Source organism: Sus scrofa, chromosome 6 (assembly GCF_054392235.1).
Source record: "Sus scrofa isolate SSC_HxYL_T2T_F1_AM1 chromosome 6, Sscrofa_HxYL_maternal_Yorkshire_Landrace_v2.0, whole genome shotgun sequence".
NCBI lineage: Eukaryota > Metazoa > Chordata > Mammalia > Artiodactyla > Suidae > Sus > Sus scrofa.
This window is the reverse complement of record NC_139388.1, coordinates 67318442-67344317: the sequence shown is the minus strand read 5'-3', so window position 1 is coordinate 67344317 and position 25876 is coordinate 67318442. Positions and strand designations below refer to the sequence as shown.

The 25876-nt window shown below is 59.6% G+C and overlaps 3 protein-coding genes across 7 annotated transcripts in view; 2 read left to right on the top strand and 1 right to left on the bottom strand.

Moving 5' to 3' along the window:
• LOC110261339 (zinc finger protein 444) overlaps window positions 1-25876 on the bottom strand; it is a 996914-nt gene that overhangs the window by 50063 nt on the left and 920975 nt on the right. The window lies entirely within an intron of this gene.
• On the top strand, window positions 29-16691 carry ZBTB45 (zinc finger and BTB domain containing 45). Of its 4 annotated transcripts, none has more exons than XM_084962394.1 (3): window positions 29-94; window positions 13992-15276; window positions 15876-16691. In XM_084962394.1, the coding sequence occupies exons 2-3, from the start codon at window positions 13992-13994 to the stop codon at window positions 16130-16132; spliced, it is 1542 nt and encodes a 513-aa protein (XP_084818520.1). In that variant the 5' UTR covers window positions 29-94; the 3' UTR covers window positions 16133-16691. The 4 variants fall into 4 exon arrangements, with proteins under 4 accessions (XP_084818520.1, XP_020953043.1, XP_020953045.1 ...); XM_021097384.2 differs by lacking the exon at window positions 29-94 and adding an exon at window positions 11655-11725; XM_021097386.2 differs by lacking the exon at window positions 29-94 and adding an exon at window positions 11767-11898.
• Window positions 17128-24358, top strand: SLC27A5 (solute carrier family 27 member 5). Of its 2 annotated transcripts, XM_021097371.2 has the most exons (11): window positions 17989-18751; window positions 19092-19301; window positions 19616-19774; window positions 21324-21448; window positions 21995-22054; window positions 22240-22434; window positions 22515-22605; window positions 23130-23328; window positions 23534-23631; window positions 23791-23921; window positions 24012-24358. In XM_021097371.2, exons 1-11 carry the CDS (start codon window positions 18064-18066, stop codon window positions 24186-24188), a joined length of 2133 nt encoding a protein of 710 aa, XP_020953030.1. In that variant the 5' UTR covers window positions 17989-18063; the 3' UTR covers window positions 24189-24358. The 2 variants fall into 2 exon arrangements, with proteins under 2 accessions (XP_020953031.1, XP_020953030.1); XM_021097372.2 differs by lacking the exon at window positions 21995-22054 and having other exon boundaries at window positions 17128-18751.

The following is a 25876-nucleotide window of genomic DNA, read 5'->3' as shown; positions in this document are numbered from 1 at the left end:
GGAGGTAGGGAAAGCCGGAGCTGAGGGAGGAGTCCTGACTGTGAGGGAAGCAAGAGCAGGGGGAAGACATCTTGTCTGAAGTCAGAACAACAAGGTCAGAGGGATGGGATTGTGTGCAAGTGGGCCGTGGGGTCTGTGGGAGGCGATCTTGGTGGAAGTGAGGGCCCGTGGGAGGGGATCCTGTCTCAGGAGGGAGCGAGGTCAGTGGGAGGGGATCCTGTCTGAGGTGGGATCAGGCCCGTGGGAGGCGATCCTGTCTGGTGTCACTGGCCCGGAGACACCTTGAGACCTTGGAGCTGCTCCCAGGGTCGGGCCTTCGCCCCTGGGCTGGGCTCCTCTGTCCTGAGGGCTCCAAGTCCAGGAGGCAGCGGTGGCAGCTTGGAGAGGATGCAAAGACCCCCCAGGGCCCGCACCGCCAGCCCAGAGACCCCACTGTGCCCCTCTCGGGGCTGGATCTCGCGAAAGCTGCAGGAGGAGCGCGGGGCAGCCTCGCGCACCCCGCTCCCCAGGCGCCCACTGGCGGCGGCGGCTGTAGAAGTGCGTCCAGCGCAGCCGGGCCTGGGGCGGCTTTTGTTCGCGGCGGGGCCTGGGGGCTTTGTCTGGCTCCCTCCTTTGTCGCGGCCGCAGCCCGCCCCCCAAGGCCCGCCCCGCCCGCCGGCCCGCCCCCCGCAACCACGCCCCCCGCGGCCGCCCGGGCCGCCGGGGCCGCCGGGGCCGCAGACCTCGGCTTCCTTCCGCCGGGAGCTGGGGAACAAAGTTGGTGGCTGGCCGCGCGCAGGTTGAGGCGTGGAGGGCTCCAGCAGTACTTGCTGAGCACTTTCCACGACCCCACCTGCCCTCTGAGCTGGGCCCCACATGCCCGGGTTGGGTGGCCGCGGAGGAGCCGTACCCATCCTGTCCTCTTCCCACCCCCTGGCCCCACCTAGCAGGCCGCCACGCGGCGGTCAGGGGCCAGACAGTTAAAATACGCGGCCGTGGATAAGGTATAGGAGTGCATTTCCCTAGAGGCGGCCCCCAAACACCTGGGGGAAAGCAGTTCCTGCAGAAACAAGGGCAGAGGCCCTGAGGCGGACAGGAGGAGGCGTGGGAGGTGCCTAGAGGTTGCTGGACACCTATTCCCTGGTATGGTCACGTCACTCGACTCTGGCCACTGTTCCAGAGCATCACCTGGAAACCAGGCTCAGGCAAACTCAGAGAAACACAAGGGGGCACCCTAGGACTGGCCAAGCCAGGCCAGAACCCTCCCCCAACAGGGCCTCTCTGGGGAGCCAGCCTGCCCAGAGGTGCATGGAAGGACATGGGTACGTCTGGCTCCGCCCCCAGTGTCACTTTGTACTCCCACCCTGCGCTCCCTGTCCACCCTTTCCAGCGTCGCCCCTTTCCAGTCCTGGACCACCGGCCACTGTTGTGCAGACAGGACTCAAGGAGTGAAACAATACGTCGGAGGGGCCAGCCAGTCCACTGCCCCTTTTGGGCGGCCACCTGCGGACAGCCATTCTCACGCTCTCTTCATTTCCCAAACTCCACCCTTGCGCAGACTCTACCCCCAACCTTCAGGCAACACCCCCAAAGCCATTTCTTGGGGAAGTCTTGTGGCTGCATCACTTCAACCTCTCCATCTTCACGGATTTCATTTGGGAACAAGGCCACTGTGATAGCTGCACAGCCTCAGGAATGTACCTAATGCCACTTAATTGTATACTTGAAAAGAGCTGAAATGGCAATTTTATGTGTATTTTACCACACACAGAAAAATCACATTTTGATGAGTCTGTCCCTTTTGATCTCTGACCTTACCACTCAGCTTCTACCACACAGGCCAACCTGTTCCCACCTCACAGCCTTTGCACTGGCTGTTCCCTCTGCCCAGAACGTTCTTCCCTGCCTCTCTTTCAGCCGGGCTCCTTCTCTACACTCACATTTCAGCTACAGAGACTCACAAGGATAGGACCTCCAGAGTGTTTATGGTCACGGCTGCACCTGCCATGCCTTGCCCAGGGCCTGCTCCACAGTGGGCACGCAGCGTGTAAAAGGACATGAAAATAAATACTCTGACAGGTATATGTAGAAAACAAGCTGAGGTCTGGGTTCTATTACTTTTTAAGCCTTTTTTTAGTTGTGGTAAAATTCACAGCGTTGGAGTTCCCGTCATGGTGCAGCAGAAATGAATCCAACTAGGAACCATGAGGTTTCAGTTTCGATCCCTGGCCTTCTTCAGTGGTTAAGGATCTGGCGTTGCCCTGAGCTGTGGTGTAGGCTGCAGACGCGGCTTGGATCCCGCGTTGCTGTGGCTCTGGTGTAGGCCAGCGGCTACGGCTCCGATTAGACCCCTAGCCTGGGAACCTCCATATGCCGCGGGAGCGGCCCTGGAAAAGGCAAAAAGACAGAAAATAAAATAACCATGGTTCCTCCATTAGTTTCCTGTGCCTACTGTAACACGTTACCATAAACTTGACAGCTTAAAACAAAAATGTAGTTCACAGTTCTGAAAGCCGAAATTCTGAAATCTAAATATTGGCAGGGGAGTTTCCTTGTGGCACAGCAGGTTAAGGGTGCAACATTATTGTTACAGCAGCTCAGGTCCTGCTGTGCTGAGGGTTCTGTCCCATGACCAGGAACTCCCACAGGCTGTGGGCATGGCAAAAAAACCAAAACAATACAAAAAACCACACTGTGGACAGGGCTTCATTCCCTTTGAAGCCTCTGGGGGTGAGTCCTTCCTTGCCTCTTCCAGCTGCCGGTGGCTCCAGGGCTTCCTAGCCTTGTGGCTGCAGCATGTCCTTTTTTTTTTTTTTTTTTTTTTTTTTTTCCCCCTGCTTTTTAGGGCTGCACTTGCAGCATATGGAAGTTCCCAGGGTAGGGGTTGAATCGGAGCTGCAGCTGCAGCTGCAGCTGCCTCCCTACACCACAGCCGCAGCAACAACAGATCTGACCTGCGTCTGCGACCTACACAACGGCTCATGGCAGTGCCGGATCCTTTAATTCACTGAGCAAGGCAGGGACCGAACCCACATCCTCATGGATACTAGTCAGGTTTGTTACCACTGAACCACAACGAGAACGCCAAGGCCATCACCTTCAAACCTCTCACCTTTGAATTGCCTTTTCCTCTGGGCGCCTTGCTATATAGGCTGAATTTTGTCCATCTCATAATACCTGTATTGAAGCTCTGCCAATGTGATAGTATTCGGTAATGGAGCCTTTGAGAGGTAATTAGGGTCGTGAGGCAGGGGCTCTCAGAATGCAATGACTGTCTTATTAAAAAGTTCCCTGGTGGCTTAGCGGTTAAGGATTCCACTTTGTCAGTCCTATGGCCCAGGAACGGGAGCAGCCACAGAAAAAAAAGACACCAGAGAGATTTCTGTGATCACAAAGAAGAGGCCGCAGGAGCACACAGCACCTTGGCAGCTCCTAGAAGCCAAGAGGAGGGGCCTCGGAATGAAACCGACCTGGCAGCCATCTCAATCTTGGACTTGCCAGCCCCCAAACCTGGAAGAAGTGAATTTTGGCCCTTTGAGCCACCCAGGCTCTTGAGTTTCGGTGTGGGCAACCAGAGCCAACTAAGACAGTTGACACGTTTCCCTCTGCCTCAGTCCTGTAAAGCTCCATGAGAACTGACATTTAGAGCCTGCTCAGATAACACGGAACAATTTCCCCGTTTCCAGGTCCTTACTCACAATTGCAAGGATCCTCTTCTCTGAAGAGATCAGGAAAGGGTAAGAGCCCCTTGCCCAGGTCCCCAGGGTTAGGATGTCTGTCACTTCGGGGCCATCTGTCTGCCTACTGCACTCCTCATTTCACAGGTAACAAGCTCTCTACTCCCTAGAGAGTTCAACCCAGTCCTGGGCTGGGGGTACCCTCACACCCTCCATCTGCCTTCCCAACGCGATCTCTGGCCCCCAGGAAAGGCAGGGAGGGAAAGGCCAGGAAACATCCAGAGTCCAGATTTTCATCCCTTGCCCTGCAGATGGGAACCAAGGGTCTCAGGAGAAAGGATTCCAGAACCACGTAGGAAAAGCCCCAGGTGAGCCTGGAACACCTGCTTCCGCCCAGAGTCAGGACCCAAAGCCTGACCGAAAAAGTGTTAACAGGATGCAGAAGCCAAACCCAATGGTACATCAGAAAACACAGTGATTGTCACTGACTGACACGCAGTGAATCCACCCTGTCCATGAGCTGTGTTCTCAAAAAAGAACAGAATCCGAAAAATAAGCCCATCTGTCACCATATGATGCCGCTTTTCAGGCAGCCCCTCACCCAGAGACCGCAGCACTGAGTCTGCCTTCCCAAAGGGAACCGTGTTTCAGGGGAACACATGGTCCCGGTCTTTGCTGAGATAATTAAATGCTGGAGTTCGGAAAACATTTCCCAAGCTGTCCTAAGATTCCTGAGCAGGTCAGGATTCTGTTGTACACACTCTGCAGTGATGGACGGGGGATCAGAGGAGCCACCTGGGAGTGGGCAGAGCCAGGCAGTCCCTGCCCCCCTGGGAGGTCCTGCATGGGAGGCAATGGTGCCGAACACCCCCTGTGAGGGCTTCAAGCCGACGAGATCGGGCCTGAAGCACAAGTCTTTAGAAGGAATTCTCCACCCATGAGAACTCAAGGGGCATTGGAGGGAAGGAGAGAAGCAGCCGGCATGTGTCCATCTGGAGCGGGCACGTCCTGCTAGAAACCAGGGCCCCTGTCCTCCACCAGGCCTCACTGAGGGGGCCGTTGAAAAAAAAAAAGGAAAATGCATTATACTGCTCATTATAGTGCAATTTAACTGTTGGAAGAGGAGGAGCGGGCTGACGAAGGCAAACGAATGGACAACAAGCACATCAACAGACAGCCCGCGTTGTCAGTCACTAGGGAAACGAGAACCAAGCCACTGCGAAATACTGCTTCACATCTGCCCAGGACGGCTTTTTTTTTTTTTTTTTTTTTTTTTTTTTTTTTTTTTTTTCTGACGGCACCCATGGCATATGGAAGTTCCTGGGCCAGGGATCGAATTGGAGCCACCGCTGTGATGGCAGGGGACTGAACCCAGAGACCATGTTGGAGCCAACCTGCTGCATCACAGCGGGAACACCTAGGACGGCTTTTTTTAAAAATGAGAATAAGAAGTGTTGGCAGGGACACAGAGACATGGGAACCTCCTACATTGCTGGTGAGAATGGAAACCAGTGCAGCCACTCGGGAAAAAAGCTTGGCAGCTGCTCAAATGGCTGAACATAGATTTAACTCTTTGATCCAGCAATTCACTCCTGGGTGTATACTGAAAAGAACCAAAAAAGGTGTTCAGCCAGATCCTTGTACGGGACTGTTCGCAGCAACACTATTCACAACAGCCAAAGGCAGAAACAACCCAAATGTCCACCAATCGATGAATGGCTAAAACCATGTGATATTTCCATACAGTTCAGTCTTAGCCATAAAAAGGAACAAACCACTAGTATTTGCTATCACATACATGAATCTTAAAAACAGTATGCAAGTCAGAATTCTTGGCTCCGCGGTTGGCGAACCCAACTAGCATCCACGAGGACTCGGGTTCAATCCCTGGCCTTGCTCAGTGGGTTAAGGATCCAGCATTGCCATGACCTGTGGTGTAGGTCACAGACTCAGCAGGCACATATTCCGCGATGCTGTGGCTCTGGTGTAGGCCAGCAGCTGCAGCTTGGATTCAGCCCCTAGCCTGGGAACCTCCATGTGCCTCAGGTGTGGCCATAAGAAAGACAAAAAGACCAAAAAAACCCACAAAATTATGCAAGTGAAAAAAATCAGATACAAAAAGACCAGATATTGTATCATTCCACTTATATGAAATATTGAATATGCAAATTCAGAAAGACATAGAGATTAGCTGTCGCTAGGGGCTGCAGGGAGGGGAAGATGAGTTACGGGAGTGAGGAAAAGGTTTTGGGACTAAATAAAGGTGGTGGTTTCACAACATTGCGACCATACTAATGTCCCCTGAATTGTTCATTTTAAAATGGTTAATTTTTCCTTATTCCGTTTTTTCTTTTTAGGGCCGCACCCACGGCATACGGAGGTTCCCGGGTTGGGGGGTCCAATCGGAGCTACGGCTGCCGACCTACACCACAGCCACAGCAACTCGGGATCCGAGCCACGTCTGTAACCTACACCACAGCTCATGGCAACGCCAGATCCTTAACCCACTGATCGAGGCCAGAGATCGAACCTACAACCTCATGGTTCCTAGTCGGCCTCACCATGATGGGAACTCCCCTTTTTTTTTTGCCTTGCCCGAGGTCTACAGAAGTTCCCAGGCCAGGGATCAAACCTGAGCCACTGCAGTGACAACGCTGGATCCTTAACTGCCAGGCCTCCAGGGAACTCCTAAAATGGTTGATTTATGTATTATTTGAATCACCTGAATTAAAAGGAGAAGTGATCAACTGGAAGCAAAGGCCCTGAGCAATCCTGAGTGAAACCGGGGCACACAAACCAGCCAGCAGGGCCTGTCTGTGGACAGCTGGGACTTGGGGATGTGAAATAGACACGCTAGGGAGTAAGGAAGCTTCCAAAGACTTGTTTTTGGCTGGTGAGAGGGGTTTCTTTTTCCCTTTTTTGGCCACCCCTCAGCATGTGGAGGTCCAGGACCAGGGATCAAATCCCAGCCAGAGTTGGGACCTATGCCACCCATAGCTGTGGCAACACTGGATCTATAACCCACTGTGCCAGGCCAGGGATCGAACCTGAGTCCCAGTGGCTGTGAGGAACCGCTGATCCCACTGGAACAAAGAGAGGTTTGAAGACGTTGGCCTTGGAGTTCCCGGTGTGGCTTGCCAGGTTACAAACCCCACTAGTATCCATGAGGACACAGTTCAATCCCCGGCCCCAGTCAAAGGGTTAAGGATTCGTCATTGCCATGAACTGTGGTGTAGCCTGGGAACTTCCATAGGCCGCAGGTTCGGGTGTGGCCCTAAATGGTTAACTCACTACAAATGATTGGCTCACATGTGCCCTTGAGCTAGAGAATTCCAGGAGAGAGCTGGCGGTCAGAGGGAGGGAAGGCTGCAGTGGGCCCTGCACCAGGGTGCCAGGAACACCTGCCCCGAGGCACCCAGGAGCAAAGGATTGAGGACCTTGGATGAAAACACAGGTTAATCTGGCTCCAGCGCATCAAGGTGGGGAGGGAAGAAGAGGCTGTAAGGACAGAACTGCCCGGCGTGCCACCCCAAGGGCTCTCCCCTTCACCTACAAGCTTTACCTTTTTGGGGGGCTTTTGAGGGCTGCACGTGTGGCATATGGAAGTTCCTGGCCTAGGGGTCGAATCAGAGCTACAGCTCTCAGCCGACACCACAGCCACAGCCACGCCAGATCCAAGCCGCATCCGCGATCTGTACCATAGCTCAAGGCAACGCCGGATCCTTACCCCACTGAGCGAGGTCAGGGATCCAACTCACATCCTCATGGATCCTAGTCGGGGTCTGAACCCACTGAGCATGCCAGGAACTCCCTTAATTTTTTTTTTTTTTATTATTTTCCCACTGTATAGCAAGGGGGTCAGGTCATCCTTAGATGTATACATTGCAGTTACAGTTTTTTCCCCCATAATTTTTTAAGTGTACTAAAAACAGGACCCCCAAAAAAGAATATTTGCTGCTTGGGAATGTGAGTGCTTCAGTGTATGCTATACTGTCTTCAGTGTTTCTTGGGTTTTTTAAGTTTTTTTTTTTTTTTTTTTTTTTTTTTTTTGTCTTTTTGCTATTTTTTTGGGCCGCTCCCACGGCATATGGAGGTTCCCAGGCCAGGGGTCCAATCGGAGCTGTAGCCACCGGCCTATGCCAGAGCCACAGCAATGCGGGATCCGAGCTGCGTCTGCAACCTACACCACAGCTCACGGCAACGCCGGATCCTTAACCCACTGAGCAAGGGCAGGGACTGAACCCGCAACCTCATGGTTCCTAGTCGGATTCGTTAACCACTGCGCCACGACGGGAACTCCGGTTTTTTAAGTTTTTTAAGTTTTGCAAATTAATGCAGGGACCCCGGAGCCGAGGCAGAGGCAGTTGTATCGTTAGGATGATTCGTTAACTTCAGGTCCCTCCTCCTCCCCACAGTTTCCTCCAGCAAGGCTGGCAGGAGGTTCTTTGTCTTTTATATGCGAAAGCAACTCAAAATCGCAATTATTCCTCGTGCCACCCCAACCCCCTCAATGACCGTCTTTGAAGCTTGTCTGGATGTTTCTGTCCAGGTAAGTCCCGAAGGCACCTTGCTTGGTCCCACTCGTTGTCCCTGCTGCCTCCCTGAACTCCAGCGGGGCCTGGGTCCCGGCTCCCCCCCAGCCCCCTCCCTCCGGGGCCTTTCTGGGTATTAGAGGTCCTGCCATTACCCCTCCCCCACCTCAAAGGGCTCCCCACTTCCTCTCAGAACCATCTGGAGCACTGACCCCTCCATGCTGGTCTCTGCCTTGCCAGGGACCTCCCTCCGTCCCACCGTGTCGGCCGGGCCCGGAAGGCATTCTTCTGGGCATACGTTTAATGTCTATCCCCCGGGCCGGGGGACGCTCCCAGCAGACTGAGGTGTGTGCCTGAGGCCTGGGACCTGCATCCCACACCTGGCACAGCCCAGACCCACTAGGACAGCGCCAGGCTTCACCCTCACACAGTGCCTGCCACAGAGGAGGCTGGAGGGAGGCCAGGGACCCTGGTTGAGCTGGGTGTGAGGGCTGAGTCTGACTCCTGCCAGAAGCTGTGTGTGTTGGGGGCCTTCCCTGCCTTGGCTCAGTTCCTCCTGCCCCTTTCATGTGCCTGTGGTCGCTGTGGGCTCGGCCCCTTCCCCTGACGGTCAGCCAGGGTGGAGGGCCCTCCCTGGCTTATCCAACCTGGGTCCTCAGTCATGCTATTTATTCCTCGAGATGCCCCCACAACCTCTGGAGAGTCTTTGGAGAGAAAAGCAAAATAGATATTTTCTCCAGGCTGTGTCGCAGGAGGCCACAGCTCCTACCTCCTTGGCCACCCGAGGGGTGGAGTGTGGTTTCTCCTCCTGCCTTCCGCGTTCCTTCTGGCCAGGTCGTCATCTCACCCTCATCTGCTAAGAGCTTTCCTGAAGCCACCCTTGTCCTCTCCTTTCTAAATCTGTCTCCTCCTGGCAGTGTCTGCTGCCCCTCTAGTCCACTGTCCTCCCCAGGGTCCTTTAGACAGGCAGATGGGAGTGTGGTCCTCCCTCTCCCCTACCCCCACCCCCGACAGTGGGTCTCACCCACCTCACCCAAGGGAGGGCCACCCTCCCTCCTCAGAGACCTCACACATGCCCTTCCACCTGCCCTAGTGTTGTTCCCGTCATGTGTCTGGGTGGTTGGTTCCCCCTCTCACCCCTCCCTGCCCACCAAGTCCCTCTGCTGGTGGGATGGGTGGATGAGACCTACCTAATAAACGCTGGTAAGGCAGAAATAAAATATTTAGCAAGAGACAGGCAATGGGAAAGTCTTCATTAGATGGAAAGACAGTGGTGTTTATCAGACACTCCCCGTGTGGAGGCCCTGAGTCTCTGGCAGTTGTATTTGCGTTGCTGTTGCTTAACATATTACTACAAACCCAGTGGCTTAAAACATCATTCATTAGCTCACTGTTCTGTAGATTAGAAGCCCAGGTAGCATCCTCTGCTTGGGTCTCACAAAGGCCACCATCAAGCCGTGGGCAGGGCTGGGCTCCTATCTGGGAGCTCTGGGGAAGTGTCTCCTCCCAGCTCAGTTAGTCTGTTAGCAGAACCCAGTGCCATGCACTTGTAGGACTGAGGTCCTTATTTTCTTGCTGGCTAGCTCCACGGCTCTTCTCAGACCCTAGACCCCACCACCAGCCCCATATTCCTTGTCACGTGGCCCCCCCACCTTCCAAGCCCTGGAGTCCCTTCTCCTACTTCAAGTCCTTTTCTGCTTCTGCCTTTAAGGACCCTAGTGATTCCCTTGGGCCCATCCACACAATCCAGGGCCTTCTCCTTATTTAAACTCAGTTGATTAGTAATAACCTTAATTATGTCTACTATGGGAGTTCCCATTGTGGCTCAGTGGTAAGGAACCCAACCCGCATCCATGAGGAGGTAGGTTCGATCCCTGGCCTCTCTCAGTGGGTTAAGGATCCAGTGTTTCCGTAAACTGTGGTGTAGGTCACAGGCACGGTTTGGATCCGGTGTTACTGTGGCTGTGGTGCAGGCCGGCAGCCGTAGCGCCGATTTGATTCGATTCGACCCCTAGCCTGGGAACTTCCGAATGCTGCACCTGCGGGCCTTAAAATACACACACACACACACACACACACACACGCATATGTATATATATACTATTCAGGTTCTGGGGAGCTGGACACGGAATCTTGGGCCATTTTTAGGACTGTCACTTAATGCCCACAATCATAGAGAATTGGGCCCAGGGCAGAGTAAAGCAGCTTTGGAACCTATACACCTGTGTGGGTTATACTGGCAGCAGCTGTCTGTTAAGGTGAAGGACACAGATGAACCTCTGGCCTCACAGCGGAGGTGGGCACAGCAAGGAGTCTGTGAAGCCAGAGAGGAATGAGCAGGAGAGGTGGATGGAGGAGAAACAATGACCTGGGTAGGCCATCCCGAGGGAGTTGCTTTCTGTACAAGGACAACGAGGCCATGAGACCCAGATTTTAATGAGGTACCTCAGGGCAAGGGTGCTGCTGGGGACAGTGTTTTCCCTCCTGGCATGTCCCCTCCCTTCAGCACATCTACAATACAGCTGTTCAGCAGCTGCCTGACGCGAGACACAGGCACTGTGACCTTGTCCCTATACTGGCTCGACGCTGGATTCCGCCCCTGCTGCACAAAAAATAGGGTCCGCTGAGGTTCCGTGCTGCCCCCGCTTTAGTCCCCATGAGCAGGGCATAAGACCCAGTCAACCCACCCGTGCAACCTCACCGTCTAACGGGGCTGGTTCTTGGTTGTCTTGGACAGCCACCCCATCTCAAGGCCCTGGCACCCAGGCCGTTCCTCTGCCCAGGGAGCTCTTCCCAGATTTTGTTCCCTAAAGTTTTGTTCCCTTACGGTTTGGGGAGTCTGGCTGCTCCACACGCTCCTGGCAGAGGTACCACTCATCTCATCCCCGCACTCCCTTTCTTTTCTGAGTCGCGGCCCAGAGTGTGGCATGCAGAAAGCATCCGGTGAACATTGACTTGTTCCCTACTCGCCCAGGGGCAAGTGGACCTGGTGTGCAGGGCACCTTCACCTTCTACCCGGGACCCAGGCTCTGGGCCAAATGGGCGTGGCGTCAGCGCCCAAATCCCACTCGCAGCCTCCACGGCCCACGAGAGGCTGGAGATTGACACCAGAGACGAGTCCTACTGCTGCTGCCATGGGTACAGAGCCGGGGTGCACTGGGCTTCAAGCCTGCCTGGACCTGCCCGAAACTTGGGGCAGACCACTCACCCACCCTCGCTCCGACCCCGCAGCACACGTGCAGGGGCGTGGCTCGCAGATTGATGGCTCCGCCCCCATCCCGTTTCTGAGGCGACGTTGCCCGGTTGCCCCAGCTCCCGCGACGTCGGTTCCGACTCGGAGGAGGGCCGGAAGTGCGTCCTGGCGGCGGCGGCTGATCTCCATGGAAACGCCGGAAACGTGCTGTGACCTAGCGTCTCCACGCGCCGCAGCGGCTGCGGACTTTGGTTCCGCCGGCGTTGCGGCCCGGAAGTGCGGCCTTGGAGGTGCTGAGCTTGAGGCGGCCACCGCCCGGCCTGGTGCCTGAGGAGGAGCCGGAGGTGGGGTCAGGCGGGCATCCCCCTGCCGCAGGGCCGGCGGGGAGGTCGGGGCGTGTCAGGGGAGGGGCGCCCGCGTTAAGCTTGAAGATCGCCTCGCAAACGTGAGGGGGCGCTGCAGGACGGGGGCACCGGGCCGGCAGGAGCGCGGAGGCGGGAAACCCGGGTCCGCCCAGGTTGGAGCGGGTGCAGCCAGAGCAGATCAGAGATGGGATGCTGGGCTCAGGGTGAGGCGCGAGCAGTGGCGCAGAGAACAGGACAGGGTGCTCGGAGCAAAGTGCATGGCATGGGTCAAGGCATGGTGGCCAGGATGCCTGGGTGCGGCGCGTCAAGGTGGGCCTTTGTTCCGAGGCGCCCAAAAGATTCTGCTGCACCTGCACTGTAATCGGACCCTTCCAAAGAGAAGGGCAGGGGTGGGTCGAAAGAGGAAGGGTCCAGTCCCTTCGGACTGAGGCACAGGTTTCTGACCCCCTCGTCCAGGCACAAATTTGAAGTCTTTAGATGCCAGGTGAATAAAGACGGTGAAGGGTGCTTGTGGCAGAGGCCTGGGCAAAGATAGGCTTGTTTAAGGAATTGCCATGGAAAGCTCTGAGCTAAGGAGGGTCCTGACCTGTTAGGTCCGAACAGGTTCCCTCTGGCTGTGGTGTGGGGAATAGACCTGGAGTGGGGGGTCGTAAGGCAGTTACTGGGGCAATGGAGGTGTGCAGGCTGGTCTGAGGGGTCACTGTGGAGCATGCATGCCCCCAGCAGAGGAAAGCTGTTTGGGCACAAAGAACCAGAAGGGATGAGTTCGAGACCCTGGTAGACCCGGAGGGTGACGAGAGGCCTGACTCTGGGGCCAGGCTGGCGCAGAGTGGGCGGGTCCCAGGGTGTATCCTGTGTCCCACTGACCCGTCTCCCCTAGACTGGAAGTGTGTGTGGCCTGGATTCGGGTAAGCCAAGTATCTCATCCTAGTGTGACAGGAGAAACTGAGGCCAAGAAAGCATGGTGAAGTAGCAGAGGTTCTCGGATTCCCAGAATTATCGGGGGGGGGGGGTCCCCTCCTCTTGCAGTGCCTGAGGGTGGGTAATGCTGGGATTTTGAGGCCACAGTTTGACAAGAAGTATCCAAATTGCTCTGCCAGGAGTTCCTGTTGTAGCTCAGTGGTAACGAACCCAACTAATATCCACAAGGATTTGGGTTCCATCCCTGGCCTTGCTCAGTGGGTTAAGGATCCGGCGTTGCCATGAGCCATGGTGTAGAGCAGCAGTTACAGCTCTGATTCGACCCCTAGCTGGGAACTTCCATATGCCAAGGGTGCAGCCCTAAAAAGCCACACACAAAAAAATTGCTCAGCCATGTTGATCTTGAGGCCTCTGCTGCTCCACTTGCACCCAACCAATTACACACCCCTGTGCAGTCCACAAACCCCAGCAAGATTCCAGGAAGTGAAGTTCGCATGTGGTTCCTTGGGTTAAGGATCCAGCATTGTCACTGCAATGGCTCAGTCGCCTCTGTCATGAGGGTTCGATCCTCGGCCTGGGAACTTATGCATGCTACAGGAGGCATCTCCTGCCGCTGTGCTGAAGTCTGCCAGAGACCACGTCGTTTCCTCCAGTAGGGCGCCTGTCAGGCTAATGCCCAACCTACTCTATGCACACCCTGTGCACACCCTAAATCGCCTAGTCCCAGAGGCAGGCATGCCAGTCGCCCCCTGCGAAGGCCTCTGTATACACTAGTCAGTGTCACCAGTTCTGAGGCAGCGCAGCACCGTTGATGCTCTGAGGGTGGGAGCCGTGGCAAGGGGAAATCCAAAAGAAGCTGCTAGTGCGGGAAGCCACAGCCAGCAAGGTGGGGCATAGGTGAGACTGAGCAGCCTGCTCTAGACAGGGGTTCCCGGACTCTTCCACAGCACTGCCCCTTAGGAGGGGAATTGTTTTGGATATTGGAGTTAGGAAGGGTGGGTGGGGCAAGGTAGGGGAAGCAAGCCCTGGACCTCCCCACCCTGGCAGTAAGCAAGCCAGGAGGGGGGCAAAATTTTGGTGTCCCCAACCCTCTGCCATCCGTGTGCTGGGGGCTTCAGGAGTCCTCGAGCAGGGGCAGGTAGTCCTACTGTGTTGTGTATGTTGCGCACCAGGTCTTGGAGGGACAGAGGCGTTGGAGAGGGTTCATAAAGCCTAGCAGTTTGGTTCACCCTTGGGCCCTGTCCCCCTGAAGGGATGGGCACGCTGCGGGTGGGTGGGTCCGCGAGCTGACTTTCCCTCACTCACGCCCCCTCGTCTGGTGCAGATGGCGGCGGCGGAGGCAGTGCACCACATTCACCTGCAGAACTTCTCCCGCTCTCTGCTTGAGACCCTCAACGGGCAGCGGCTGGGTGGGCACTTCTGTGACGTGACTGTGCGCATCCGCGAGGCTTCACTGCGCGCACACCGCTGCGTGTTGGCCGCCGGCTCGCCCTTCTTCCAGGACAAGTTGCTGCTCGGCCACTCGGAGATCCGCGTGCCCCCCGTGGTGCCCGCGCAAACGGTGCGCCAGCTGGTCGAGTTCCTCTACAGCGGCTCGCTGGTGGTGGCGCAGGGCGAAGCGCTGCAGGTGCTCACAGCCGCGTCCGTGCTGCGCATCCAGACGGTCATAGACGAGTGCACACAGATCATCGCCCGCGCGCGCGCGCCTGCCCCGGGCACCCCCGCGCCCGCGCCCCTGCCCACGCCCGTGCCCCCGCCGCTCGCGCCCGCGCAGCTGCGCCACCGCCTGCGCCACTTGCTGGCCGCGCGCCCCCCGAGCCACCCCGGTGCGGCGCACAGCCGCAAGCAGCGCCAGCCCGCGCGCCTGCAGCTGCCGGCGCCCCCCGCGCCGGCCAAGGCGGAGGGGTCGGATGCCGACCCGGCCCTGACCGCGGCCCCAGACGACGGCGGTGACGACGACGACGACGAGACCGACGACGAGACCGACGGCGAGGATGGAGAAGGCGGCGGCCCGGGCGAGGGCCAGGCGCCCCCTTCTTTCCCCGACTGCGCCGCCGGCTTCCTCCCCGCGGCCGCCGATAGCGCGCGCGAGGAGCCGCCTGCGCCCGCCGGCCTCTCTGATTACGGCGGCGCCGGGAGGGACTTCCTCCGGGGGACCTCGGCCGCAGAGGACGTGTTCCCCGACAGCTACGTCTCCGCTTGGCAAGACGGAGATCACTCTGCCCCCGAAGGCTGTCCCGCCGAGACCGCCGCCCCGCCCGACTGCGTCCTGCCCGGACCCCGCCCACCTGGCGTGAAGACCCCGGGGCCACCGGTCGCGCTCTTTCCCTTTCATCTAGGCGCCCCGGGGCCGCCGGCGCAACCCCCTCCTGCTCCCTCCGGGCCCGCCCCTGCGCCCCCGCCCGCCTTCTACCCTGGGCTCCCGCCCGATGCAGCGCCTAGCGCGCCTCTAGGGGAGGCCCCGGCCCCACCGGCCGCTCCCACAGCAGCCTCCTCGACCACTCCTGCGCGCGCCCCGGGGGCCGACCCGCCGGCCTACGAGTGCAGTCACTGCCACAAGACGTTCAGCTCTCGGAAAAACTACACCAAGCACATGTTCATCCACTCGGGTGAGCCGGGGTTGGTCTCGGAGTCCCCCGATCCTTGGAGATGGAGTGTTAGAACTTAGGATTCTGGAGGTCTACACGGCTTGCTTTCCCTTCTCTGATTCAGGGCGAGGGGGCAGCCTACTCTGTCACCCCAGTGCATGAGAGCAGCCAGGAGGGAGGGGGCAGGTATGCCTGGGTCTCTCCTGGACTGAAGGTGCTGGGCCTTGCCAGACAGCCCCCAGAGCCGTGGCCCGCGACCAGGGCCCGGAATGCTCTAGGGGCGTGGCGGGGGGGGGAGGGGAAGCCCGGCCCTGTGCCAGGCGCGGTGCGGCTTGGGGGCAAGGAGGGCCCTGCAAGTGAGGGGTTTGTCTATCCTTGGGCAACTGGAGTCTGACCTGCGGGATTCCCTGCTGGGAGGCTGCCTGTCGGGGTTGTGGGTGCTGACAGGCAGCGACATCGCGGTATGACCCTCAGGGTCTGGGCGAGCGGCGTCCGGGCCGGGCTGGGGGGTTCCGGGTTGAGGGTTGCTCCAGGTGGGGCGGAGTGTCCCTGCCCGGCAAGGGCGCCGCGGGGCGGCTTCTCAGCTGACTTGCGTGTGCTGCCCTCCCTGTCGCCCGCAGGGGAGAAGCCCCACCAGTGCGCCGTGTGCTGGCGCTCTTTCTCGCTGCGCGACTACCTGCTCAAGCACATGGTCACGCACACGGGCGTGCGCGCCTTCCAGTGCGCCGTCTGCGCCAAGCGCTTCACGCAGAAGAGCTCGCTCAATGTGCACATGCGCACCCACCGGCCCGAGCGCGCGCCCTGCCCGGCCTGCGGCAAGGTCTTCTCGCACCGCGCGCTGCTGGAGCGCCACCTGGCCGCGCACCCTGCGCCCTGAGCCGGGCCTGGGGCCTGGCCACGCCCGTGGTGGCCGTGCTCTGGCTCCCTCCCGCCCCAGCCGGCTCCAAGGTCACTGCTGCAGCGTCGCCTTCGCCCAGTTCCCGCCTCCAGACGACGCTCTTTCCGGAGCAAAGGCCCTCCTCCCGTCTCCACCCTTTTCTCCAGCCGCTTTCGTCCCCTCCTCCCACATACCCGGCCCTCCAGGTGGCGGCGGGCTGGGGATGAGTGTGGCCCCGACCACCTCTGAGAACTGGATCATCTCCATCCAGCCTGACCTGGGCTCACCCTTGGTGTGGGGCCCAGGACCCCCGGCTCCGTCTCCCGTTCACGCCCCTGCCCCCCCTTGAGTGGGGTGGGGTCTAGGGCCGCTCCTCTGCCCCCGTGTCAGGCTGCCCGAGGAGCCCCGGCCCCCACCCGAGCTACCCCTCCCTGCTCTGGCGTCTAGGGCGTCTAGACGCGCATCATGGACGGAGGCCTGGTCTTGGGAGGCCTGGTCTTGGGAGCCCTGCTTGGTAATAAAGAACGGGGGGCCGTGGGGCCCAAACCCGGAAGCGTGAGCTCTCGGACCCGCGTGTTCCTTGCCCTCACAGGCTGTCTGTGGCGTTGCTGCGGGGCATTTCCCTGTCCCTGGACAGCACCCCTGCGACTCCCTGCGCCCCTGTGGGCTGGGCCAGGACAGTGGGCTGTGTCATCTCGGGCCGCTGTTCTCTGAGCGGGAGTGGGGCACACATATAACTCGCCTTTGACTCCCAGAGCCCTGGGTCCTGTGGGAGGGGTACAGGCCGACCTGCCTGAGGTGGGTCTCCGAGAGGGAGGCCACTGTGGGAAGTCCCTGCCCTCGGTCCCAGCTGCTGCCGCCCAAGATGCGGGGTGGGAGGCCCCGTCCCCCAGATATGGCAACCAGACCTCTGGCCTTCGGACTTTCTGTCCCCATCCTGACGGGCGTGAGGGTTGAGCGCCTCCCTTTGGAGTAGGGCGGGGGGGGGGTGTCCAGAGGGTCTCTGCGGTCAGGTTGCCATTAGGGAATCTCAGTTCCAGGATACCTGCCCTAGCTGGAAAGTTCTGGAATGGCAGGCATGGCTGGGGCTGGGAGGCTGGGCAGAAAGCGGCAGCCAGGGCCCTCGGGTTGCCCACTGGGCTGCTGAAGATGGCCAGGCGATGTCAGTTTCAGGCTCTCTTTCCTGCTTCCATCACAGAGTCCACCTGTGGCCCCGGCCCTCTGGTATTTGGAGCCGGTGAGGGGGCGGCTGCCGCAGCGCCTTGCCCAGCTTGCTGTGCCGGGGCCAACAGTAACATTTCTCTGTGCTACCCCAGTGACTTCCTCCCAGAGCTGAGGGGCTACGGCTTTCCTGGTCCAGCCGTGCACAGACCACCAGACCCACATTACAGGCAGAGTTCAGCCTCCTGACCCCTGAGCATGGTCCCCGCTGATGCCGAGGATGTGGCAGAGAGTGGAGCACATGGTTTGGAGATCAGAGCTGGGCTTGTTCAAGTGCTTACTGAGCACCTGCTGGGTACCTGGCAAGAGGCTGGGGGCTCATCCAGGCCCGGTCCCTTCTCCCCACGGATTCAGATTAAGTTGGTGCCACAGGAGACACTCTCGGTGAGGTTTGCGGGTGGATAGGCAGTGTGTGCAGCCAGAGTTGCCTTGCTGTCCTGCCGATTCTGCATTTGGCCGGACTGGAGGTTTAGTTCCCTGAGAGCAGGGATTTTCCTGCCTCTTACCCCAGGCAGGGGGTCTGGAGCCAAGCAGAAGACCTGGCAGAAGGAAGCAAACAGGTGGGGTTAAGAAGGCCTGGGGGCAGAGTCCTGAAGCCAGCACCCTGGTCAACAGTGCCTGGGTGGCCGCCAGGGGGTGGGGCTGACGGGCTCTCAGCCGGGGCAGAGGAGCGCGCTCCTGGACACTTCGCTGAGGCAGGAGCAGGTGCCATGGGCATCCAGGGGCGACTGGCCTTTTTGGTGCTGCTGCTGTTGCTGCTGCGAGGCCTGGGGTGGCCCGCGTGGCCTGCGGCAGTGGCCCTGGCACTGCGCTGGCTCCTGGGAGACTCCGCCTGCTGTGTGCTGCTGGGCCTGGCTGTGCTGGCGTGGCCTTGGCTGGGCCCCTGGATGCCCCACTGGCTGAGTTTGGCAGCTGCGGCCCTCACGCTGGCTCTGCTGCCTGCGCGGCCACCCCCAGGGCTGCGCTGGCTGCCCGCTGACCTGGGCTACCTCTTCGGGACCCTGCGCCTGGGCCTGAACATCCAGGCACGCTTGAGGCGCCGGCCGCCTGACACCTTCATCGATTCCTTTGAGCGGCGAGCACGAGCGCAGCCGGGGCGCCAGATCTTGGTGTGGACCGGGCCGGGGAGCCAGACGGTCACCTTCGGGGAGCTGGACGCCAGGGCCTGCCGGGCAGCTTGGGTCATGAAGGCCGAGCTGGGAGACGCCCTGGGCCCGCACGAGAGGGAGCCCACTGCCCTGCTGATGCTGCCCTCGCAGACCGTTCCTGCCCTGGGCCTGTGGCTGGGGCTGGCCAAGCTGGGCTGTCCGGTTGCCTGGATCAATCCGCACGGCCGGGGGGCACCCCTGGTGCACGCGGTGCTGAGCTCGGGGGCTCGGGTGCTGGTGGTGGACCCAGGTGAGGACCTCAGAGTCCAGTGAGGCTGGAGCGGGTGGGGACAGGGGCAGGGTCCTGGTAGGGGCTGGGCAAGAGCCTCATGCACCCTACTCACCCTTGTGGGCAATTAGAGCCAGAACTCAGTTGCCAGAAAGCAATTCTGAGGGCTCCAGGGGTGCGTGTTGTTTTTTCTTCACCATGGCTATTTCAATCTTTCGCCCCAAATGCTAATGGCAGGGTTCTCTACGGATGAGGCAGACACCCTTCTCTGCCGAGGCTTCCTCTGTGGCTGGTGGGGGGCTCCCTCCCCCACCTCCAAGGTGGGCCTCCCGTGACCTCCGCCTCTGCCCCATCCCTGCAGGCCTCCGGGAGAACCTGGAGGAGATCCTTCCCAAGCTGCAGGCAGAGAACATCCGCTGCTTCTACCTGGGCCACTCCTCCCCCACCCCGGGGGTGGGGGCTCTGGGAGCCGCCCTGGATGCTGCGCCCTCAGACCCCGTGCCCGCTGACCTGCGTGCTGAGATCAAGCTGCGGAGCCCCGCCCTGTTCATCTACACCTCAGGGACCACGGGTGAGGGCGCCCAGCAGTCCTAACCCCAACCTCTGAACTCTGCTGCGGACCCGACCCCCAGCCTGACCTGGGCCTCACACCTGACCCCTGAGACCCGCCTCGCCCTTTGATTGTGACACTGGCCTGAGCGCCGAGCCCAGTAAACAGCCACCGAAACCCTGAGCTTTGGAGTTCAGCCTCCGAATCCCAATCAGCTTGTCCTCCGCACCCCCTCCCACGGGCCCCAAACTTGGCTGCCTCCGAGAGCCTCAGAGCCCGGGCTGTGCAGACCCCACCACGGCACCTCCCGACTCTTCCCACTGCTCTGTCCCCAGGGCTCCCGAAGCCAGCCATCCTCACGTACGAGCGGGTGCTGCAGATAAGTGGGATGCTGACCCTGTGCGGGGTCACGGCTGATGACGTGGTCTACTCGGTCCTGCCTCTGTACCACACAATGGGGCTCGTCCTTGGGGTCCTCAGCTGCTTGGAACTGGGTAAGCCCTTCTCCAAGGACCCCCCATCCACAGGACTGCCAGCCTGGAGGTCAGGGCGACAAGGCCCCACAGGTTACCCAGCACCTCAGGTTCTTACCTTTGACGAGGAACGCAGAGCAGGGAGCGCCAGGGCTCCCTGGATGGAGGTGTGGACACCCCGTAGTCCCTAATGGCTGTGCTGTGGGCATCAGGTGACAAGAGCTGAGTGTATATAGCAGCTCTCATCCCAGGCGAAGCCAGTGGGGAAACCCACCCAGAGCCATGCATCGGCTTGTCTCCCTGGACACCTGACCATGAATTCAGATTGGGATCTCTCTTGTCTGTTTTCTCCCCTAAAATTTTAACATGGAAAATAGTGAAATATAAAAACTAAACTTTTTGGGAGATTGCGCTGTGGCTCAATGGGATCAGCAGCATCGCTGCGGCACCAGGATGTGGGTTCGATCCCCGGCCTGGCACAGTGGGTTAAAGGATCTGGTGCTGCTGTCGCTTTAGTGCAAGTCACAAGTGCAGCTTGAATCTGATCCCTGGTCTGGAAACTCCATCTGCCATAGGGTGACCAAAAAAAGAAATGAACAAAAACAACAAAAACTAAATTTTCTGTGTGAATGCTCAGGTACTCAGCACCCAGCCTCAGCCACCATCGGTAGCTTGTCGTCTGTGTTCTGTTTATCACTTTCCCATTACCCACCCTCTTCTTTACGCTCACATTTTATTTATTCATTTATTTTTGCTTTTTAGAGTCGCACCTGTGGCATATGGAAGTGCGCAGGCTGGGGTCAAATCAGAGCTGCAGCTGCCCGCCTACACCACAGCCACACCAGATCCGAGCCACATCTGCGACCTACACCTCAGCTCAACACAACACCGGATCCTTAACCCACTGAGCGAGGCCAGGGATCGAACCCAAAACCTCATGGTTCTTAGTCGGATTCGTTTCTGCTCCACCTGCAGCCTTTAAAAAAAAAAAAGATGACACACGCCCGCCACCTCCACAAGCACAGGGCAGTGGTCCCTTGGCCTTCGATGTTTCGCTTGCAGGGTTTGTGGGGGATCGAGGCTGAGGTTGGGAGAGCGCCGACCAGAGGCGGCTGCGGAGGTTATCAGAAAAGGGGGGCGTCGTTTCCTGGCGTGAAGGCAGTGGCCCCTGAAAGGGGCTGACCCATGGGTCCTCCCTTCAAACGTCCCGTGTCCATCCACCAACCCACCCATCCGTCGCCACCCATCCTTCCGCCGCCTCACCCCCCACGGAGACATCTCCCCACCAGACACGCCTAAGGCCTTAGTCCCAATCGCGTGGTTCCCGCTCGCTGCCTTACTTGGCAGGGTCCATCTTGTACCGGGCATCTGGCTTTCCACACACGCTGCAGGCGAGATTCGAAGCCAGGCCTGGCTGTGCTCCTCTCGTGGGAGCAGTCCTGGCCCGGCCAGCTATCCGAGATGAGGCTGATGTCGTGCTGGGCCTCCGGGCCATGGTCCGCTGATGAAGGCGGTTTCTCCCAGTGGCTGGGCAGCACCACCCAGAACCGCTTCCTCTCCGCCCTCCCAGGCGTGACCTGTGTCCTGGCCCCCAAGTTCTCTGCCTCCCGCTTCTGGGACGACTGCCGGCAGCATGGCGTGACTGTGATCCAGTACGTGGGCGAGGTCCTGCGGTACCTGTGCAACACTCCCCAGGTGAGGTGCTAAGATTGGGGCTCCAAGGTGAACCCGCAGTTGTCCCAGGTAGAGGACTCAAGCACGGTCCCCCAGGTAAACCCCCCAGGCAAGAGCTGTGGTCATGAGTCACACACGAGATTGCCAGGCCTGGCTCCTCTGCTGATCAGCTGTGTTGTCTTGGGCCCATGACCTCCGGTCCCTCAGCCTCAGTGTCCTCCCTTGGAAAATGGGGATAACACCTTAAGGGGGTACGTGAGACGTCAACATGTAAAGTGCCTGGCACAGAGTTGGCTCAGGGGCATCTCAGAAGCGCGAGGCAGCCTCAGCCTTGAGGATCAGTGAGGTACGGACCTCAGGCAAGTGCCTCTGAGCCAAAGTCCCCAGACATCCTCCCAAGGAGTCTCCAGGTCACTACCCTGAAGCAAGGCCCCGGATAACTGTCCCAAGTTACCTTCAGGTAAAGGCCCCCAAGTAACTCGTCCTGCTGAGGCCTCCAGGTAACCACCCCGTTCCAGGTACGTTTCAGGTAACTACCCCTATGTAAGACCCCAGGTCTTTCCTTAGGTAAGTCGCCAGATGAGGCCTCCAGCCACCCCTCCGTGTCGCTTCAGGGACAGGTCCCAGGTAACCTCTGCAGGCAACCCTTACAAGTACCTCTCCGGGTACAAACTCCCGGTAAGGACTCTAAAGGAAGCACTCGGGAGACCCCCAGGCAGCTCCTCAGGAAAGGGTGCAAGATCCCTCCCAGGGAAGGGTTTCTGGGCATGCTCACCGCACCTCCCCCTCCCCTTCACGGGATGTCCCTGCAGCGGCCTGAGGACCGGTCACATTCAGTCCGCCTGGCTATTGGAAGTGGGCTCCGGGCAGAAGTGTGGGAGACCTTCCAGCAGCGCTTCGGCCCCATTCAGATCTGGGAAGCCTACGGCGCCACAGAAGGCAATGTCGGCTTTGTCAACTACCCAGGGCGCTGTGGGGCCCAGGGCAAGTCGAACTGCTTCCTCCGAGTGAGTGCTTCGGGTCACGGTGGCCCTGACTGAGGCTGAGCTCTCAGGACCTCTGCCGACACCTCCCGTCCTCTCCTCAGATGATGTCCCCCTTCGAGCTCGTGCAGTTCAGCATGGAGACGGAGGAGCCTGTGAGGGACAAGCAGGGCTTCTGCATCCCTGTGGGGCCAGGTATGGAGGTGGGGGAACCTTTCCCGGGTGTGGGGAGGCTGGAGACCCTCTGCCTCCTCCATGGCTGGAACAAGCCACCCAAAGCCTCGAGGTTGGTGCCCAGGGGCTGGTGTCTGCAGCCCTTCCCCAGGCCCCGATTCCCAGGCCTGTCTGACCACAGTCTGGGACCCTCTGCCCCTCAGCTCCGTCCAGCTCTTTGGCTGGGCCTCTGGGTGTCCGTCTGAGTTGCTCGCTCGTGCTTTCGGTGGAAGTCCCATCCTCCTGAGCCTCACTCTCTTGTCCTGAACTTCTCGGGTCTTCTCTCCTGGGGCGTTGCAAGGTTCCGGCCGAATCTCTCTCTCCCCACCACTGTCTGTCTCTACCTCCGCCATCCTTGTCAGCCTCTTCCTATCTCTGGTGGGCTCCCTGGTGCCACCTGCTCTCTCTGGCCTCTCCTTTTTTGTCTGTCTCTGGATCCGTGTCTGGCTCTTCTCTCGAGAGTCCCGGAGGTTCTATCCACGGCTAAGGCCCCCTTCTACCCCCAGGGGAGCCGGGGCTCCTGCTGACCCAGGTGCTGGCCCGCCAGCCTTTCGTGGGCTACCGCGGGCCCCGCGAGCAGACGGAAAAGAAGTTGGTGTACAACGTGCGGCGCCCAAACGACGTTTACTACAACACCGGGGACGTGCTGGCCATGGACCGCGAAGGCTTCCTCTACTTCCGCGACCGCCTGGGCGACACCTTCCGGTCCCGCGGGGTGTCTCGGGGCAGGATTTGGGGACATCCGGGCGGGGCTTGCTGGGCGGGAGGCGGGGCCTCTGCCCTCCGGGGCGTGGCTTGGATGCGATGGGCGAGGCTTGTGGCAGGAGGCGGGGCTTGGTCAAGGGCTGGGGCGGGGTGGGCGGGGGTCCTTTCCCCCGTGGGGGTCCCAGCACCGCCTCCCACCCCGCAGGTGGAAGGGAGAGAACGTGTCCACGCGAGAGGTGGAGGGCGTGCTGTCACTCGTGGACTTCCTGCAGGAGGTGAACGTCTACGGTGTGGCTGTGCCAGGTGCGGGGTTCGCTTCATTCTAAACCGCCAGCAGCAGCGCTGTGGGAGGTGGCGGAGCTTCCTTACCGGTGAGGGAGCTGCTGGGACTCACGCGAGACGGCCAGCCGCGGACACCGTTGTGGGGGGGGGGGGTCGCCCAGTGATGGCTCTGCCCCGCAGGGTGTGAGGGTAAGGTGGGCATGGCTGCCGTGCAGCTGGCCCCCGGCCAGACCTTCGACGGGCGGAGGCTATACGAGCACGTGCGCAACTGGCTCCCTGCCTATGCTGCCCCCCATTTCATTCGTATCCAGGTGAGCCCAGGATTGCTGCAGTAGTGGGTGGGTAGGTGGGCGACCTCGGGGGGGCAGTCACAGTCGGGGCTATGGTCACTGTCCCTGCAGGACACCTTGGAGACCACAAGCACGTTCAAACTGGTGAAGTCCCGGCTGGTGCGCGAAGGCTTCAACGTGGGCGTTGTTGCCGACCCCCTGTTCGTGCTGGACCACCAGGCCCGCGCCTTCCAGCCCCTGACACCAGACATATACCAGGCGGTGTGTGAGGGCACCTGGCGACTCTGACAGTCTAGTCAGCCCGCAGGACATCCAGAGGCGCTGGGCCCAAGGCGGCAGGACCATCCCCCACGTGTATGGTCCCCAGGAGCCCCGGCCTGGCCTTATCCCCAGCTGCTCAGTGTGAGCCAACCCTGAGCCCTTGGCAGATGGAGAATAAACTCGGATGTGCACACGGATGTTCGCATGGATGGGGACACAAGCAAGGAGGGCAGAGCCAGTCTGCTGCAGACACCTTACTTTGAGGAATGGTGCTGACTGGCCAAGGCCGGGGTGGGGGCGAAGCTGGCAACCCTGCAGCCACTGCAGGACAGATGACCGCTGATTCTATATGGGGGTCATCTGTGGCCTCTCGTGGGGTGGGGGCCAGGCCCAGCCCACGGATGCGAGTGTGCTCTGCAGGATGTGGGGAGAAGCGCCATGGTGGGCAGTCGGCCAAGGGCCAGGGGGCGCTGGACGGAGGCAAGAAGGGTGAGCATGACTGCGAGAGGAGTGGGTCTGGGGGAGCAGATGCAGAAGCTTCTGGACGGTGGTGTCCTCAGTGTCCTAGGGGCCAGAAATGACCTCCAGGGCATTGTGGGAGCAGTAGACAGGGAGGTGTGAGCAGCAGGTGTGGCAGTATCACGGCCCATGCTCCCTGGGGATTCCGGGGGGGGTCCACTAAGAGAATCTTCTCTTTGGTGGTGGCGGCCAGGCCCTGTGTGCAGCCTGAGCGCAGCAGGCAGGCGCTGTGGCTATCTTCCAGGATGTGGCTGTGCCCACTGGCATGGACTGTTTTCTCTGCCCTTTGGGGCCGAGGAAACCCCATGTGCCCCCCACAGAAACAGAGCCCCTCCAGGCACTGGTGCCCACAGCTGGACTCAGGTGCAGCCTGCCTCCCTGCACAGTAGGTTGTCAGGTTCATTTTTCAGGCCTGGTCCCTCCAGGGACTACCTGGGTAGGAAGGAAGCTGGCACTGTGTGAACATAGCAGGAGAGGCCCAGGCTGGCTGCCCCTGCTTTGTCCCAGGCCTACTTCGTCCTGGTGCCCAAAGGACGTCTAGTACCATTTGACAGCTGGGACCCAGTAGCAGAGGCTGGGCTGGGACCCCTTGAGGCCCATCCTCCTGCCCCATTACTCCAAGGCCTGTGTGTTCTCTGGGACCAGAAACTGCCTGGAAGGGAGCCTGGGGTATATGGACAGACAGCCACTAGGACCCAGTGATCCTGCCATGTCTTGTGACCAGACCTTAAGACCTGCAGGCCCCGCTCTCCAGGCTTCCCTGGGCTCCTGTGCCAAGCTGCACAGTGCCTGGTGCCAGCTGTAGCCAATATAGCCACTTCTCTGTGAACCATGTGGTGGGGGCTCAGGCGGTGCCATCCCCCTGACCAGGAACACTGCATTTCTGCGCCCAGCTCAGGGGGCCCCGACCTGTGAGGCTGTGTCGCTGCACTTTCCTTAACAGGAAGGGCTGCCAGCCGGGCTGCAGGCAAGGAGATGCGCTCGACCAACACAGTATCGAGTGCGGGGAGGCACGGAGAGAGGGCCCCAGGGACACACGCTGGACACGAGCCAGGGTCTGTGGGTCCCAGCGCAGGCCACGTGCAGGCTGTGTGGCCAGGCAACCCGAGAACCACATGCTCCCCGCACACCGGTTCCCTTCATTGTAAAATGGGACTGATGACCGCGGAGACGATGATGACCCTGGAAGACGTTTG